The 16,597-nt window shown below is 42.8% G+C and overlaps 1 protein-coding gene across 10 annotated transcripts in view; it reads right to left on the reverse strand.

The window, feature by feature from the left end:
- Positions 1-16,597, reverse strand: part of SGCD (sarcoglycan delta) — a 315,949-nt gene that overhangs the window by 52,576 nt on the left and 246,776 nt on the right. For all 10 annotated transcript variants that reach the window (XM_021552248.2, XM_077786667.1, XM_077786666.1 and 7 more), the window contains 2 exons: positions 4,984-5,071; positions 2,631-2,750 (listed from right to left, as the gene is read on the reverse strand). In XM_021552248.2, the coding sequence (XP_021407923.1) occupies positions 2,631-2,750; positions 4,984-5,071 (208 nt within the window). The remainder of the gene's footprint in view (positions 1-2,630; positions 2,751-4,983; positions 5,072-16,597) is intronic.

Here is a 16,597-nt window from a genome sequence, read left to right on the forward strand (position 1 = left end):
CCCAACCTGAGCAAGGCAGAGGGGATTTTCTGTGTCTGCACAAGGCTGTGTCAGTGTTACCAGGGCTCACCATGGCCAGAGGGCTCAGAGCTGCCCTTCCCCTCAGACAGAAGTTCCTGTCATCCTCCCATCTCTCCTATGATGACAGGTTTGACTGGATTCACTCTATCAAATAAAATCACTGAAGTACTCTAAATTACGTCATACATGAAAAGCAGAGGTGGCCAGCTCTGTCTTTCTGTGTCCTTTAATGCTCATAAATCAGAAGTAACTCCCCAAAATACTAATCAAATAAAAAGAAGGTTTTTACCATACTTTCATATGGTAATCTGCACTGCCCATACTGCACAGCTTTTTGAAGCACCATCAAATGCATCATATGTCCTACTTGCATTTGTTTTTAATCTATAATTCTGTGTATTCTTCCCCTTTTTTATCCCTTGCTAATGTTGAAAAACCCTCTAGATACCCAGACCAGGGTTCATTTCAAAACAGGACAGCACCTTTTTTCTCAGGACAAGGATTCAGCATTGGTTTGTAGCACAAACTTCCAAAAAAACACTTTGGAGTCCCTACAAAGAAAAGAGTTCTTGTCTCTGGCAATATTCAAAGTTGCTGCTCTGACCTCTGTGGGATGACTTTCATGCCAGGCTGTTGACACACTCTTGCCTTTACAAGAAGTGTGTGTTCAGTAATAACAAGAACAAGTAGAAATTATTTACATGGCCTAGATGGGTGTCAGCAGACACATTCCAGCAGCACCTGAGAGCCCAAACACCAGAAGAATGATCAAAGGAATTTGTCTGTGTGCTGCAACTTGGACTGGCCTTCAGAGCAGACAAAAACACTCCAAGAAACACGAACATATGGTGTAACACTTCCCAGCATGGCAAACAGCCACGGCAAACACTTTTGGAGATAAAATTAGATTGGGGAAGCAAAGCTGGAGAAAAACAAAGCCAAGAATGAACTCAGAATGCATTTCAGCTCAAGGTCATTGGAATACTTCCTATGTAACATCACCAGCAGTATAATTCTGTTTTTTCTTTTCTGATAGATCTGCAAAAGTCAAACCTCGAGAAACACAGTTACAGGTATAAATCAAAGTGCACTACAGTGATCAGCAGATTTTTGATGTTTATTCTGGAGACTAAAACAAGGCAAAAACTCAAAATAGCTATCAAAATTAATTCCTGGTTTCTTGAAAGCACAAAGGAATTGAAAAGCAATTTTTTCTAAGTATGTAATCTGAAAAGGAGTACTTGCAGCTTGTAAGGAGAAGGTTCTGTATCTTTTTTTAAATCAACAAAGTAAATCTCTCTTATTTTAAGGTCTCCAAGAAAGCACTTAAAAACTGTTGCTTCCAGACTTCATCTACCCTGCATGAATTAGCTCTGAAAGGTGCAGTGTGATGGGAGCTTTGTTGGAGAACATGGACTGTTAGAAATGTCTCCAGCTCTGGAACACCACAAGAATTTTGAATGGGCCTCTTCAAAGTTCTAAATTAAGAAAGAGATTCTTAATTTTGTGAAGTTCAACACTTATCCTGTGAAGCCCACCTAACTTTTTATAGCTGAACTAGTCCAGTGTGTAACAACAGTGATTTGCAGAGAGCTACACCCACCCTGTCCACAAACAGGAACCATCCAGAGCAGCAGGACATCAAGCAGCAAAAGATGTTAAAGGCTGGATACCAAGTCCCATTTATATTATACATAATATACTATTAAATAGCTAGGAATTATAATAAAAATACTATCTAGATCTATATATAATTCCAAGCTCCTTATTGATCTGTTTTCACAAGAGAGATAAGGAAGAGAGATAGTTTGGAATGGAAAAAAAACAGATATTGGTGCTTCCTCAAAGATGAGCAGCACTGCTGTGTGACTGTGAACAACCTGAGCTACCCACTCTGGTCCTGGGTGAAAACATTCCTGACCAAATCCCAGACTAACCAAAGAGCTTGGATTGAACTGGGGCACACAAAAATTCAAGTTCCAGACAGTTTATTTTATATAACTATCAAGTAAGTTTCAAAATTCCCAACTGCCACAACTGTTTTGTTTCTCCAATTAATGACAAAAAAAAAAAAAAATCCAAAGAAATAAGAAAGAACCCCTACATCCCAAACCCAGAGCGTATCCCCAGTTCTCATTAGGAAATAGCAATGTAAAGCCTGGCTGGCAGCACAGCTGGGGAGGCAAATCCTCCTGGTGTTTGTTTCAGAATGAAGGAGGGGCTGTGACAGTGTTGGCACCAAAAACAGGAACCCTGAGGTTTCCCTTTGCACAGTGACTGCAGACATGGGCACCAACCCCTCACTGTCCTCCACCCCAGATCCAGGAAATAAAAGCTGTTCAGTTCCAAAACTGGCTTTAAAGCTACTTCACTCAGCCAGACAAATCATTTCCAGGGGAGTTTTCTTCTGAGGGGAAAGAACAAATTGTGCAAGTTAAGAAAGCCTTCACATAGAAACTCCTGGCCTTTATCTGCTTGGAAAAGATTCAGTCATAAAGGTTTTCTCTCCAAAAGAAGCTTTCAGCAAGTAGGAAGGAAAGTCAGGCAAAACTATACTCACATTTGAAAAGATACATATTAAAGCTGTGACTTAATAAACAATCTCTTACCTAGAACTCTCAATCTCTCTGCTCCAACCACCACTTCATTGTCATCTGCAGAAAACAGCAATTTTCCAGAGAGGGTTTTCACCTCAAATTTTTGGCTGTGTGCTTCCACTGCTTGGGGACCTAAGGAGAAGCAGCTTTACTTTAGAGAAAAGTGTAAGAAAATCACAGTAGCTTCATACATTCAGTAAACTCATTTGCTGGGTAATAATAGCTCAACAAATTGTGTCAGAGACACCAAACAGAGAGGCTTTTTAGAACTTATTAGGAAAGGGCAGTTTTCTACCCAAGTAACAACTGTTCAACTATTTCTGCTTATGCTTTTTTTAATGTTTATGTGTGCCATAAAATCACCACTGATTTTGGGACAGCTGGGATATTTTAACAAAATGACAGACCCACATGTGAAACAGCGATGAACATACCCAGCCATGCTTTGAGAGTATTGGTGTAGGTGTAAGAGGCATCAAGAGTTCCTGGGCCCATTTTGCTTGGACTGATGCTACTGTGTTAAGGATTCCTGTTTTTCTAGCTTTTAAACATATCTAGATTAAAATTCTATCAGTGTCATGTGCAGCCCAATTAAAAAAAAAAAAACAAAAAAAAAAACCCAAAAAAACAACCACCAGCACAGGAGCAAATATTTTGGTTTAGACCCCTTCAATCATGTGCAGGCCAAGAAAAATGGCATTCTTTCACATGGAGAAAGTTTTTAGACAAGTAAAACTTTCCTTTGAAGATCTTATTTCAATTCTGCTGCTTTTCCTGCAGGCTGCTGTGCCCTACAGTGCTGGAAAGCCTCTGGCAATGCGTTTTCTTGTGGAGTCTGATAAACATCAGCCACCTGAACAGCAATTCTGTGCAGGTTTGTGGCTCAAAGGCTGCCAAGAGTTACAAAGAGGCTGCCCTGGGTTACTGACCTGGGCCAGACTTTGGACAAATCACCACTGAACAACCCAGCCAACTCCATCTGAGCCACAGCCCTCCTGGAATATCAACCTGCATGAGGTAGGTGCTTGGACTTTGATTAATTCTGGCCATCTTCAAGACCAGTCTCATTTATCAAAAGACAAGAGAACATCTGAAAGCCAGTATTTTCTTAAAAACTCCATCCCTACCCAGCATTTCCCTGCATGGGTCACCTGTGCTGGCACCTGGACACACAGAATCATGCATATGGTTTGCACTTCAGACAAGTGAGGCCATGCTGAGATCCCTGGAAATATTTAAAATCTCGTGCAGCCCCCCTGAGAAAATGCAGTACTTTAAATCTGGTTTGTGCCTTGCTTATCAACCACCTCCCCACTCATCCTTGCAGCATGCACTACATGGGACCACATCTTTGCTCCACTGTGAAACCAAAGCTGGTGCTGAATGCATAAAAAGCTCAATAACCAAAGCATCCCACTGGGAGGTATCACTCAGTCCCAAACTCTCGTGACACAGAGGTGCTTAAGTGAACCAAACACCCTCTTGAAAATACACACAGAACCAACAAACTGAAGACCTTCATTCTGAATGTGAGAATCAGGGAGCCTGGGGTCGAATTTATTTCCTTCCTCCAGGCAAGTTTCACACAAGCTGCCTAAATAATTGCTCACTGAAGCTGCATATTTAATAATTTAATACTGTGACTAAAGGCCAAGATGTTATATAAGCAAACCAAGCAGCCCAGTCTCACCTTAAAAACATGTTTATGGATTACAGCCCTTGCCACACACCAATACTTCTCACGGTCCATGTATAAATCTCAGTAAATATATCTGTTCCATATCAAATATAAATGATATGCCATATATACAGTGCTATATTCCTTATATAATGCATTAGGCTCTTTCAACCCAAATTACTCATGTATTCATTCAAAGGTTACTGTGCACTGGAGATTTACAAAACACCCATTTCCCCACCCAACACACTCTTGTTTGGGTGCAAAGAGAGTTCTTCATCAGCAGAAGGACTTTAAATTGCAAACAGTTGCTACAGCTGGACTCCAGAGTTCTCAAGATTTCAGGCAAGTTATAAAAGTCTTGGGAAAAACCTGTGCTTGTTACAACAGAAATGTCAGCCTGGCATATGTTCTCCCTGACCCTGATGTCATACAGCCAACATTTCTAGCTCTGGACTGGCTTTCAGATGGAAATGATGGTGTGCTTCATTATCAGACAGCCCCAGCCTCTCCAGCATGGCTTTCCTGTCTCTGGCTTTCTTTCTGCAAAGCAGAGTGAAGTTTTCATTCCTACTCCACAGGACACCCAGGCTCCCTGCCGTGTGCTGTCTGAATCCAGCCCAGCATCCCCAAACACCCACTTTCATCCCTCCTTAACCCCTCCAAGCAGCTTTTCCCCCTCCTTACCTGTAACAAGGCGAGTGAGGACTTTTGTCTTCTCGTTGAGGATGTTCACGGTGACGTTCCTGGCGGACTGGAAGTACAGAGGGTTGCCCTGGAACGAGACCACGGGTGTGAGCTGGGGATGGAGCCTGGCTGGGACGCTGAGCTGTGCCCAGCACTGAGCCCAGGCTGGGGGCATGGCTGGGCTGCACCTGCCCTGCAGCAGCTCCTCCTGCCCACCATGGACACCACGGCTCTGGCAGGCCCAGGCAGCGCCTTGCTTAGGGATGATTGCCTCTAACAACCAACCCGTTGTTTTAAAATGTGCAGGTGATACAGCACCTGACCTAAGCTTCCCAAAAGTGTTTTGGGAAGGTGGTTGACTGCAGCAGTGTATTTCAGAGGCAAATCTGCAAAATTACAGCTTCTGATCGCTGTGTGTGCCTAACACATGAGCAAGCCATGCCCAAGGGCTGGGGAGAAGAAAATGTGATTAACATGTGGAGAGTGCCTTAAATCTCAAAGCACATGTGAACCATCTGGCACATTTCCCCACCACACCATGGGCTGGGATGCCAGCCTGTGACCCATCCCACCGGGTCTGCAGAACACAAGACACAAACTCTTCCCCACTTCCCACCTGACCACAGAGAGTTCTACCAATTTCTCATTTTTATGCTTTAAACACACCTCTGAGAGAAGAGCCAGAGCAGCTGGTAGCACACGGGAGCCACACAGCGACCTGGCAACATCCATCTCAGGTATTTCTCCTGCAGAGTGAAGCCAAAGGAAACCCACAGCTCCAACCATCTGCCTGTCCTGTGTGCAAACACAGCCCAGCACCAGGGAACTCGTGTTTTCCACAGGCAGCCCCAGCCTGCACAGCTGGTTTCTCAGGGGCTATTAGCCACCCACAGCACCAGCACGGGGTGACCCCAAATTAAATCAGCCAAAAATCCAATGTGAGGGGTGGAGATTCACTGCCAGCATCTCTTCCTAATGCCTAAAGCACACAGCTGATCAAATTCATCAACTGGCAGAGACACATGATAGGCAGAGGAGATAAAGCAGCAAAAAACTAGCAAGAAGGTGCAAAGTTTTATGTCCAATGGCTTTTTCCAGCATTCAAAAATTTTTCCATCAGGAATGTATAATCAGGATGGTGACAGAGAATTGTGTGGGTCCGGCATGTTCTCCTTGCCTCCTGAATTTGTAATGAACACGATATTTTCACAGATGCCATTTTTTTCTGGATCATGGCAGAAGAACTAAGTTGTCTGCATATAAAATATAATAGGAACACAAAAATTATTCCTGGGTGTCCTGTGGTGGACTGGGCCTTCAGGGAACACTTTAGTGATGGACAAACAATTCCCAGCAGTGTTTTCAGAAAACAAACCTCAAAAAACTAAAATAAAAGCAGCCTCACATGTGACCAAATAGTCACATAATTATATTTGTTGCCTTCACTGTTTTTGCAACATGTTCCCATGGGATCAGCTCTTCAGCAATAAAGAGGAAAATGGGGTTTATTTGATCAATTATAACTAGAACATTTTGGCTACATCCAGACTATTTACAACTAAATAATAATAATAAAAAAAATCCACTTAATCATTTCCAGATTTTGGACACGTTTCAGAAGCTCTTGGTTCCTCTGTCCCCTCCTACACTAAATGAGGCCAAACTATCCTTCTATACTTCTGCAATGTGTCTGACACCTTAAGTATTATTGTATATAAAACTGAATTATGATTAATAATTTATAAGTAAGGATCAGTGGTAATGACTTGTAATGATTCTCCTCTAATTTTTGTTATCTTCTAGAACTTCTAGAAATTAATGCTGATTATTTATTACTATTTTATGGTTAACAGCTGAGAAAGAAAAGATGGCTTCACTTGGATCCCCCCCTGCTTGGGGACCTGATTTGAACACACCCAGGAACAGCAGTTTACTGCTGCATAGCCATTTCCCACTTGCACATAAAGGGTATTTTTAAAGGTAGACAGCTACAATCTGCATAATGTATAGTTATGGGTGAGCTGTAACTACTATAAACACACCATAGGAAGCACAGGAAAGTGTTTTTTTTTTTTACTTTTACTGTTTGAATTTTTCTTATGGAGTTTTCAAGCAGCTGGAATGTTTTGAAAAAGCCAGTTCACATTCAGGCAAGAAAAATAGTTCAATTCCCATGACTTTGAAAACTCTGTTGCTGCTCTTTGTAATATGAGATTGCACTACAGAGGAACTACAAGATAAGCCAATGTAAAAAGTCACACAAAGAGTTGCTCTGAAGACCTACAAGACAAGGGAAGAGCTGGTATCCATCTAGAAAAGGCTTAAAATACATAATCAGTCCTGGAAAAGTTTACCCCAGCATAGTAATCTCATTCACTCATTCAGAACTCAAATTCACACAGCCTTCAAAAAACTAAATTTTCCTAATGGAGGAGTTATGTTTTTATTGGTCTGCAGGGAAAGAACATTGGAAGCACTTAATGCAATGCCTGCTCTCATTTCCATAATTCTTTTTCCATTAAGAAATGAGAAAGAACTGAAGAAATTACTCCCTTTTGCTGAAAATTCGGCAGATTTTCCATCTATCATCTTCTGTTTACAAAGGAAATAACACTGACATCTTTTAAACACTGAACATTAAAAAAAAAATGTTTCCTCCGTTGCAAGCTTGGTGATGATGCCAGCTTCTCTCAATCACACAGAACAAAATAATGAAAGCTTTAAAAGCCAGTTAGGATTTACAACTGAAAAGACAAAGCCTTCCCCTTCTCTTACACTTTCATGTTACCATGACACAAAATGAAGTATTCTGATGCATATGAGCAGGTGGAAATCTAGATCAGCATGGCATCAGCACCACAATAAAATAAGTTATGTAGAGAAGCAATATTTTCATAAACTGTCACAGCACTTCATGGAGCTGGAGTTGGAATACCAGCATGCAATAAGGAAGCACAACTTTTAAAGACTCTTTGGGCTGGTCATGTCCTTTCAGCTCACCATGAACCCACTATTCATCTCTGCAGGAAATGCTGGAGAGTAAATACATCATTCTGCCTCTTACTCCAGCTCCTCATTAGCAGAGCCAGCACTTTAAAATAATTCAAATGTTTGCAGACACACGATAGCATTTGCCACTCAATAGATTAAAACATTGGACACATGCTGCAGAAGAAAGGATATGAAAAGTGCAAAAATATGTCAAAACTGCATAGCTTGGTTCCTCACCAAGCAGAGGTATCCAGTAAAATATAGAAAACTTCACAAAAGGTATCAACTTACTGTTTGCTAGGTTAAACACATGGCAAAACAAGCCAGAACAGATCACTAACTGTCTTTCTTTGGCTTCCTTTGGAAGAGATGCTAAAAACTCCCAGATCAGAGACTGAAACAGAAAAAGCCCTTTGACTGACAAGCTTAATTTGCAGCTGAAGCAATCCCAACTAGTGCTCCCAACTTCAGGGAAATTCAGTACTTTAACAGATGTCCTTAGACTGTTCCAGGGAATTATTAAAAGTATTTGGAAATCCTTTTAAATTTTCACAGGCAATTTAAAAATAATGCCTCACAGTCAGTGTGTTTGTAGTTTGGATGGTCAAAAGGAATAGCTTTGATCTGATCCTATGGATCCAGACTTCACACAGTAAGTGCCAAGTGAAGCCTGTGAAAATAATGGAAACTGTGAATTTCCTGCAGGCTTGAAAAACTAATGGTAAAAATAAAATCTTAAAGCATTAATATCAGCTGGCAAGGAGCAATCTATGGAGAAGTCGCTCAGAGTAGCATTTTCCTGCTCAACCCCACCTCTCACTGACATTACAGGAAGCAAACACTGACTGCTCTATGCTCAGCTGGACTGTCAGAGGACAAAACTTGTTTTTCTGTAAGGCAAGCAGCCAGCAAAAGCTGTCCTGCAGCCACAAGCAGCACTCACCTGCCTGCACCCCTGGGTGCTGTTCCAAGGGGAAGTTTTGTGTGGGTAATAAATATATTCCTTTCTTCAAATCCAATCAGCAGCTAAATGTGGTAACAGCAATAACAGCAGTGACACTTTCCTGCACTACATTTTCCACTGGCAAGGACAATTCAGAGCTGCACCTTGTTTTTTTCTGGTTTGATGCAGCAAGAATTCATCACCCAATAACTGAGAGACAGAGCAACAAATTTAGGGCACCTGAAATGGTCTTCATTAGGAATGGCAAAGCTCTAATGGAAAGCCACAAAGGCATCCCACCTCTGTAGTTTCAATTTGTGTGGCCAGGCCCAGGGCAGTGTTGAGGACACCAAGAGTGTGCAGCTCACTGGTGCAGGTGTCAGACACGTCCCCTGACCTGCCAGGAAAGCTGTGACCCTTACTCTGTCACTTTTGGTCAGTTGACACAGACATGCTTACATGAGTCTTCATGACACAGTTCTGCACATTCCCATACCACTTGCTCCTCTTTCAAAGGAACACCTCACTGAGGTTTGGAGTTTCTGAACCACAAATGTCTCCAGAACACGCTGTGAGTACAGGCAAAAAAAACCCAGGACCTGTCCCCAAGCTTGCACTTCTTTCCCCCACTCCTGCCTTAGGAACAGAAACTCCTCTGGAGAGTGTCTGGTAAAGTTCAGAGCTGCTCCCCTAAAACAGAGATTTAGGAGGAGATTAGTAAAACCCTTCAGCACTGATGAGAGGGGCTGCAGGGATCAGGCAACTGGCAGCACCACGAGCCCCAGCAAAGCTCACAGAGCATTGTACAGACACCCTGCACCTCCTGAAGAGCCAACTGGAAGCACTGGACAGCATCTACCTTTGGCTGTGAAGAAAAAAAGCTGGGGAGTATCTAATGAACCCCATCCCTAAGATCCTGCTTGGAACAGCAGCCTGGCCTTCAGCTACACTGGCAGAAAATCCACACTTCATGGTTAACTTGCAAGCTAACCATTACTGTTTCTATGTCAAAAGCTCTTCCTCCTTTTTCAGGTCTAGATCCCCACTGCAACAATAGGATTTTCCCCAGAAGCTTCCTGGCACAAAAATTTAAGGCATGTAGCTAAATCCTTAGGTGATAGATTGAAAATAGCCCTTAATATGATTTAAACATACTTTTTCTTGTTTAATCACTGAGTCTCTTTTCATCTTGATTTTGTCCTTCAAACAGCTGAACATAATGTTCATGTTACTAAATCCCTTTCTTAGTAAAACTTCTGATTTGACAGTGTAAGCTTTTCACAGCAGAATGAAAGCAAACTGTGAACAGATTTGGTAACAAACAGATTAAAACAAACGCTTTAAAATACCCCAGTATGTGCTAGATGTGTGTCTGAAGATGGTGTTTTTTTTATGAAGCAGGCAGTAGGTTCAGTGGAGATGTAACAAAATGTAGTTTGCATCTTCTTCTTCTGGAAGCAAACTTTATCACAAGTGGAATGTGCCCAGGTGGTGTAAGCTGGCTCAGTGACAGAGCTGACATGGCCCTGACCTGCACTGGGCACTCAAAAAACAAAAGTGAAGCATCATGAGCTTAGTGTGCTGTGTTACAACTTCTGACTTTTTATCAAGTGCTCAAATGCTTAAACAAACAAACAAAAAAATCAAGTTATGTTTCCTATGCAAACAAAGTTCAGTCACCTTCACAGCATGATATGTTTTACAGTACCATGAAGCTCAGAAAATACTGTGGTCCCACCCAGTGTGACATATTTTAATAGAACAGATAGTGCAGGTCTAAGTTTTATGTCCAATGCCACAAACCCCTCTCTTTCATGGCACTTCTTGAAGTTCATTTTAATAACAATAGAAACAAAAGATAAATTTCTTTCTGCTCCATTAAAGCAATTATTTTCGACTCTTCTTTTTGAAGTGCAAGGAAGGCAGGTCTGTGATGTGAGATCTAAATGACTGGGTTCTGCTTCTGGAAGGCTACCCGAGGGGGTTTGTATCCTTCAAAGTGATTTATTTCTGGCAATCTAGGGGTTTCTCTCTTTAGAAGAATACCTGTAATAATCTCATGAACAGAGTGTTTTGAGAGATTGGCTGCTTCTTCAAGATGCCTAATCAGCTACTTTGCAGCTGAGACTCTTCTGAAAATTAAATTACAGCATGTCTGCTGATATTAAAAATCAACACTGAAAAATGTCCAAGGCATTACATCTGCCTTGGCTTCATTGCTGTTCTTCTTTCTTTTTTACTTCATTGAGTTATAATATAAGGAAAACCACAGGTGACATGATGAAACCAACAGACATACATATGAAAATAAAATGCCACTGTGCATGTTTGAGTTTTATTCAGTATCCACAGGGGTGGGAAATCTGTAGCATCTGATCTGCTTCACAAACATCTGAAGGCTGCTGCACATTCACAAAACTTTCTCTGTAGGTAGGACTGAAGGGATCATTACTGGCTTTGGAAAAAAGCATTGAAGCAAGCTCAGCTCCAGGAGTCCTCTGGTAAGGCAGAGGACTGGAATGAAGAGAGCAGCACAACTCGTGAAACAACCAAGTAACTCTGAAAATGCTTCAAGCTCTTCACTGCATTGAGAGTTCAGCCAAAGGAGAGACATCAGAGTCAATCAAACCTGTGCTGATGATTAACTTGGCATCATCCCTGGGGAACAGCTCTCCCTTGCACAAACAAAGCCAGGCTCAAGCCACACCAATGCTCTAAAACAGGTCCACAGCAGACCTGGGCTCTCAGCACATTGCTCAGCCCTTCCAGTGTAAAATCAACCAAGTATTCTCTAAACATTTCCTAAACATTTCAATTTACTTGAATTCCTCTGCAGGAAGGCCAGGCTGCAGCTGCTGCTCAGTGGCAGCTCGCTCCACTCTGGTCCTGGTCTGCGAGGAGGTGGTGGAGCAGCAGGACTGTGGATTTGTGCTAAGTTATATCCAACTTTCTGCCTTGGGCTGTCCTGGTTATGATCAGAGCCCAGTGGTGACAGATCTCCTGCTGAAGGAAACACACTGCAGGTAGGCACAGGAGAGAGGGAGAGAAAAGAAGGGAGCTCTGCTGAGCTTAAAAATACTCTAAATCATCCAACTCTACAGCTACTCCACTGCTTGTAACTTTTACTCCAGTCAAGCGTGCAGACCTCTGTTCATGTGTTTTCATTTTTATGGCCTTTCTGGTGTCCCTACTGCCTGCCTTAAACATCTTTTAAAACTGCCAGTAAATCATACTTCACTATCTATAAAAGACATTAGAAGACAATATCAAAATTATACAGAACTACTAATTTCTGAGTTACTTTCCCTTATCACCAGCATTACTTGGACCACACCACAACCAGAAAAAATTAAGATCTTAGTCAGTGAGGTGAAGACATGTTTAAGAGCACAGACTGTTACTACTAAGAAAAGCACAGCAGCATTTCCCAGAAGTCAGATTCAGCAGAGACACTGGGGCTCTGCAATGCTCACACGTCCTTTCAGGCATTCTGTTACTGCACTGCATAATGCCAAGTTATATATCCAGATATTTTTCTCCAGGAAGGCTAATAACGTGGATACCTCTGAAGACTGTTTTGAAATTACAGCTTTCCTTTGCTGCATGTCATGGATGGCTTAGTTCTTGTATGAGATTATAAATGGCCATGCCAACTTACGGGTGCGTGTGCAGCACGAAACACAGGAAAGCTCCTAGCAGAGGCCCCTGGTGTGACTGAAATTCAGCTGCTGCTAATAAGAAGAAGGGAAAACATTTCCATCTGTCTGGATTGGGGAAAAAGGATTTGTGATTCATCTGCATCCATATGCTGGTGTGTAGACAATACTTATGGACACACAGACATATGCGAGGTAACCAGCAACAGGAACCAAATCAATCACAGATCACAGCATGTGATTTGCCTAATTATGAGTAACACCTCACATTTTTTCTCTGTGCAAAAAGCACTCTGTGAGCGAGCAGATGGTGCTGCTAGGGGATGGCACCAGCCTCGACAGTTGCAGATGCAGAGCGTTTACACAGCGCGCCGAAAAAAATGACACAACACAAGCTGCTTCCTGGGAGAAAGACTCAAATTGAACAAGTGTCACCAAACAAAATACATGTATTTATTGATGTTCTGAACTTATCTGATCCAGCCCCTCTCTTCCAATCAAATATATACGTGCAGGCCAGGGAGTGATGCTATCTAGACAGCTTTGAAGTCTCTCAGAACTGCCACGTGAGCTGCCTAGCACAGAGCAGTGGAGGTGCAGACCAACCTGAGCCTAGTTACAACCTGCAAGTCATTTAAATCCACACAAGCAGAATCAATAGGAAGAAGCCCTGCAGAGAAAGCAATTACACTGCAAAAGCAACTGTATTACAGCATGGTGAGGGCTGGGAGGTAAGATGCAGGCAGCCATCCTCACTTCTGTGATTACCCACTGGAGTTCTCTCCCGTGCATCTGGCCTGTGAAATGACAAAGGTGCAGTCCAGTCGTGTTCCTGCAATAAAACTGTTTCAGTTTTTGGGCTCCTGTCACAATTAAAATGCTCTTCTTTATGAGCCCCATTTTTCAGGTTTGCTGTGCTCCATAGGTAAATGCTGGATTGTGCTTCAGGAAATATGTTTGAAGGGCACAGCGAACTCTCCTTTTCAACTGCTTCATGGGAGTAATAATAATTTCCTGGATCTCAAATTATTTATTCATTGGAGACTGTCCACTTGCCACTGCACAAGACACAAAGAAAGATTATCTGACCATTCCTGGTAGAAAATTCAGCTTTTCTATTTAAATTCTTTTATTTGCGGTTTTTCTGTATTTTTTTTTCCTGAGCTGCTGTAAACGCCTACTCTGGTGTGACAGGTTGGAAGCAGCTATAAAGTGATTGATGAAAACCATATTTAGGCCTTGTTGTGGGAATATTTATTGTAGAAATATGCTCAGTTAACGCTGTAGGGGAAGGGCAGGAAAGGAAGGCTGGACCTATGACTGTTCTTCTGATACCAAAGTGATTTATCTGCTGCAGTTATGATACAGGGTCACGGGGTCACAGAAACATCAGCACAAACTGGTTTTGAATTGCTCAAGTCCAGCCACTTTGTTTCCTCTGCTGAAATGATCAATCGCTGCCTGTAAGAAGGATGCTCTGTAGGTCTGCACAACCAGAGTCTTCCTCCAAGGATAAACAGAGGGGCCAAGCTCTGAACTGCAGAGCTGGAACAGTTCAAGTGTGAGTTAATGCCAGACAGGAACTGTCTCGGAGAGGAAGAACTGCAAACCTCCACTGCTTTGGAGAGGCTGACAGTCCAAGAGCTGAGGTGAGAGGGCACTTGAACAGGTAAAATGACAGGTGCAGTAAAGCGTGGGATGTGGAATTGGGCTGATCTGGAGGGAAGACCCTAAATCATGTTGGACATTGCCACACTGCACACACGTAGCCACAGAGAGAGCACAGCAGCACAGGTGTGATCAGCAACACAGGGGCAGGAGGAGGATGTTTGTGTTGGGATTTGGATGGATCTTGTGGCTGCCAATCAAGAAACACTCCTGAGTATCTGCTTGGAGATGAAGGGAGGAGAGAGCAGAGGGTATTGCTGTGGTACAGGGCCTGTGAGCAAAAACACATCCCTAACCAGCTCCACTGGGGAGCTGGGGAGTGGTATTTCAAGAGATGTCAGGCTGGCAGAAAAAGCAGCAGATGCTTTTTCCATGCCTGGAAGAAGACACGAAAGTTGTTTGGGGAAATGGTGAGGAATGGCAAAAGCAGCCAAAGAGAACGGGATGTGTGAAGGGAAAACAGAGCCCAGGGAGGAATATCAGAGCCAAGGGCCCCAATTAATCTTTGGGCAATCAGCAGGGTGGCTCAGCCTGGCTGTTGTCTCCTGTTTTGAAAAGGTATTTTTCTGTTTTGATTCCTGAAGTCCTTCCCAAACTTTGGAGGAACAGAACTGATCAGTGAAGGCACTCAACCAGTGGCTCCTACCTGCAAAGGGCACAGGAAGGGTCCTGCCTGTGTGTTCCTGTTTCTTCTGCTTCACCTAAGCTACACCTCCCGGAGTGTTGCATAATAGATAATGTTCTAGAGAGAAACAAAAAGCCTCCTGCTCCCCCAACTTTGTACCAACATCAAGGTTCATAATTTATAAATAACAGTTGGCATCTTCAGAAAACAAAGAGCAAAAGTCAGTTTGCAGGAGGAGCTGGGGTTTCCAGAAGGTAGCAGAATACAGATAAAATATGATGGCTTGAAGCACCAGCAGACATGTAATCAAAGGTGCTTCTCAAGCCAGCAGCTGTGACAACGTGCATGCCACTGCCCTGTGGCCTTTACTTCATTTAAAAAGTGAGGGCTCTGCAAAAAACTGCAGGATACAGGCTCTGAACACCCAGCCATGGAAAGCAGGAGAGGAAACATCTCACTGCCTTCTAACCATGGACACCAAGACCCTAAACCAGCCTCAGCAGAGCAGGTATCCTGACTTCTTACAGCAATTAGTGTCTGTCTGGATTAAGGATTATTTGGCCATTCACTGGGGGGCTTCACCTGCTTGTAGGACACAACAGTGATTCTGCCCAAAGGCACATACCAGCTGCTCTAAGGTCATGAAAAGATGTCCCCACTCCTAACCTGCAAAATACGCCTAGAAAAACCAGGATTTTAAGAAAAATAATGAATTGTTCACACTTTTACCCATCAACCTAATCAAAAGAAAGACAAAGGCTTTTGCCTGAAAAACTGAAATCCTGAAATTCTTTCTGGAGAGTAATGCCTGATCTGTCTGACAAGTGACTTCTCTCTTCCCCTCAATCAACCCACTGTCTTTAGTTTATTTGTTTTTCTGTTTTTAAATATTGATGTCTTACGAAGCTTTTCTGTGGAAAAAACACATCTGACTCTTCAGCTGTGCAGCCCTGGGCTGCAGTGCTGTCAGATCACATCCAAGAAGGCTCAGTTTGCACTGGCACATCAAAAAGAATTCCCAGGCTCTGTGAAGAGCAGCACGGATGATTCACTGAACAGCAAAGCTTCTCCCCAAATCAGTAACCACCCATTCCTGGTGCCACAGCTTTTGCAGCTGCTGCTGGTTTCTTAGCAGAGAATCAGGACTCAGATGTTCACCAGTTTTCTTCACTGGATGCCCCATCAGAAACCAGCCCCTTGTCTAAATCAAGAGAGAAGCACCGGAATCACATATTGCTTTGCTCAAGGAGAAGAAGGAACTAGAAGGAGAATATCAAGCTGCAGCTGGAAAGAAAGAGAAAATAAAAAGCCTGGATCATAAAAGCAATTTTAAGAGCCTAGTTTTAGACTACTAATCAAGAATCCAACTAAGTAACCTGCACCGACTAACACAGTGAAAATCTTGCCATTTCCTCAACATGAACTGTGATGTACAGATCCCTGCTGCATTTGAAATAAACTTTAAAAAAATCCTTCCCTTGTAGACCATAAAGAAGAGCTCTCCAAAGGAAGATGTGCCTCTTCCCTTAGAAGGGATATTCCTGGGGGAAGTGGGATGCAGCAGCACTGGATACTCCCTGGGGAACCTCAGAGGTGCAAAGGCAAAACCCAAGGAGGCTTTAGCTCTACTCGTGCTCAGACAGAAAAAATTAGGGCTTCAAAGTGAGGGATCTCCTGCACTTTTATGTAAGGATGGTAAAACAAGGGTTGTGCTTGATAGATGAACAAGGA

Source organism: Lonchura striata, chromosome 15, assembly GCF_046129695.1.
Source record: "Lonchura striata isolate bLonStr1 chromosome 15, bLonStr1.mat, whole genome shotgun sequence".
Classification (NCBI taxonomy): domain Eukaryota; kingdom Metazoa; phylum Chordata; class Aves; order Passeriformes; family Estrildidae; genus Lonchura; species Lonchura striata.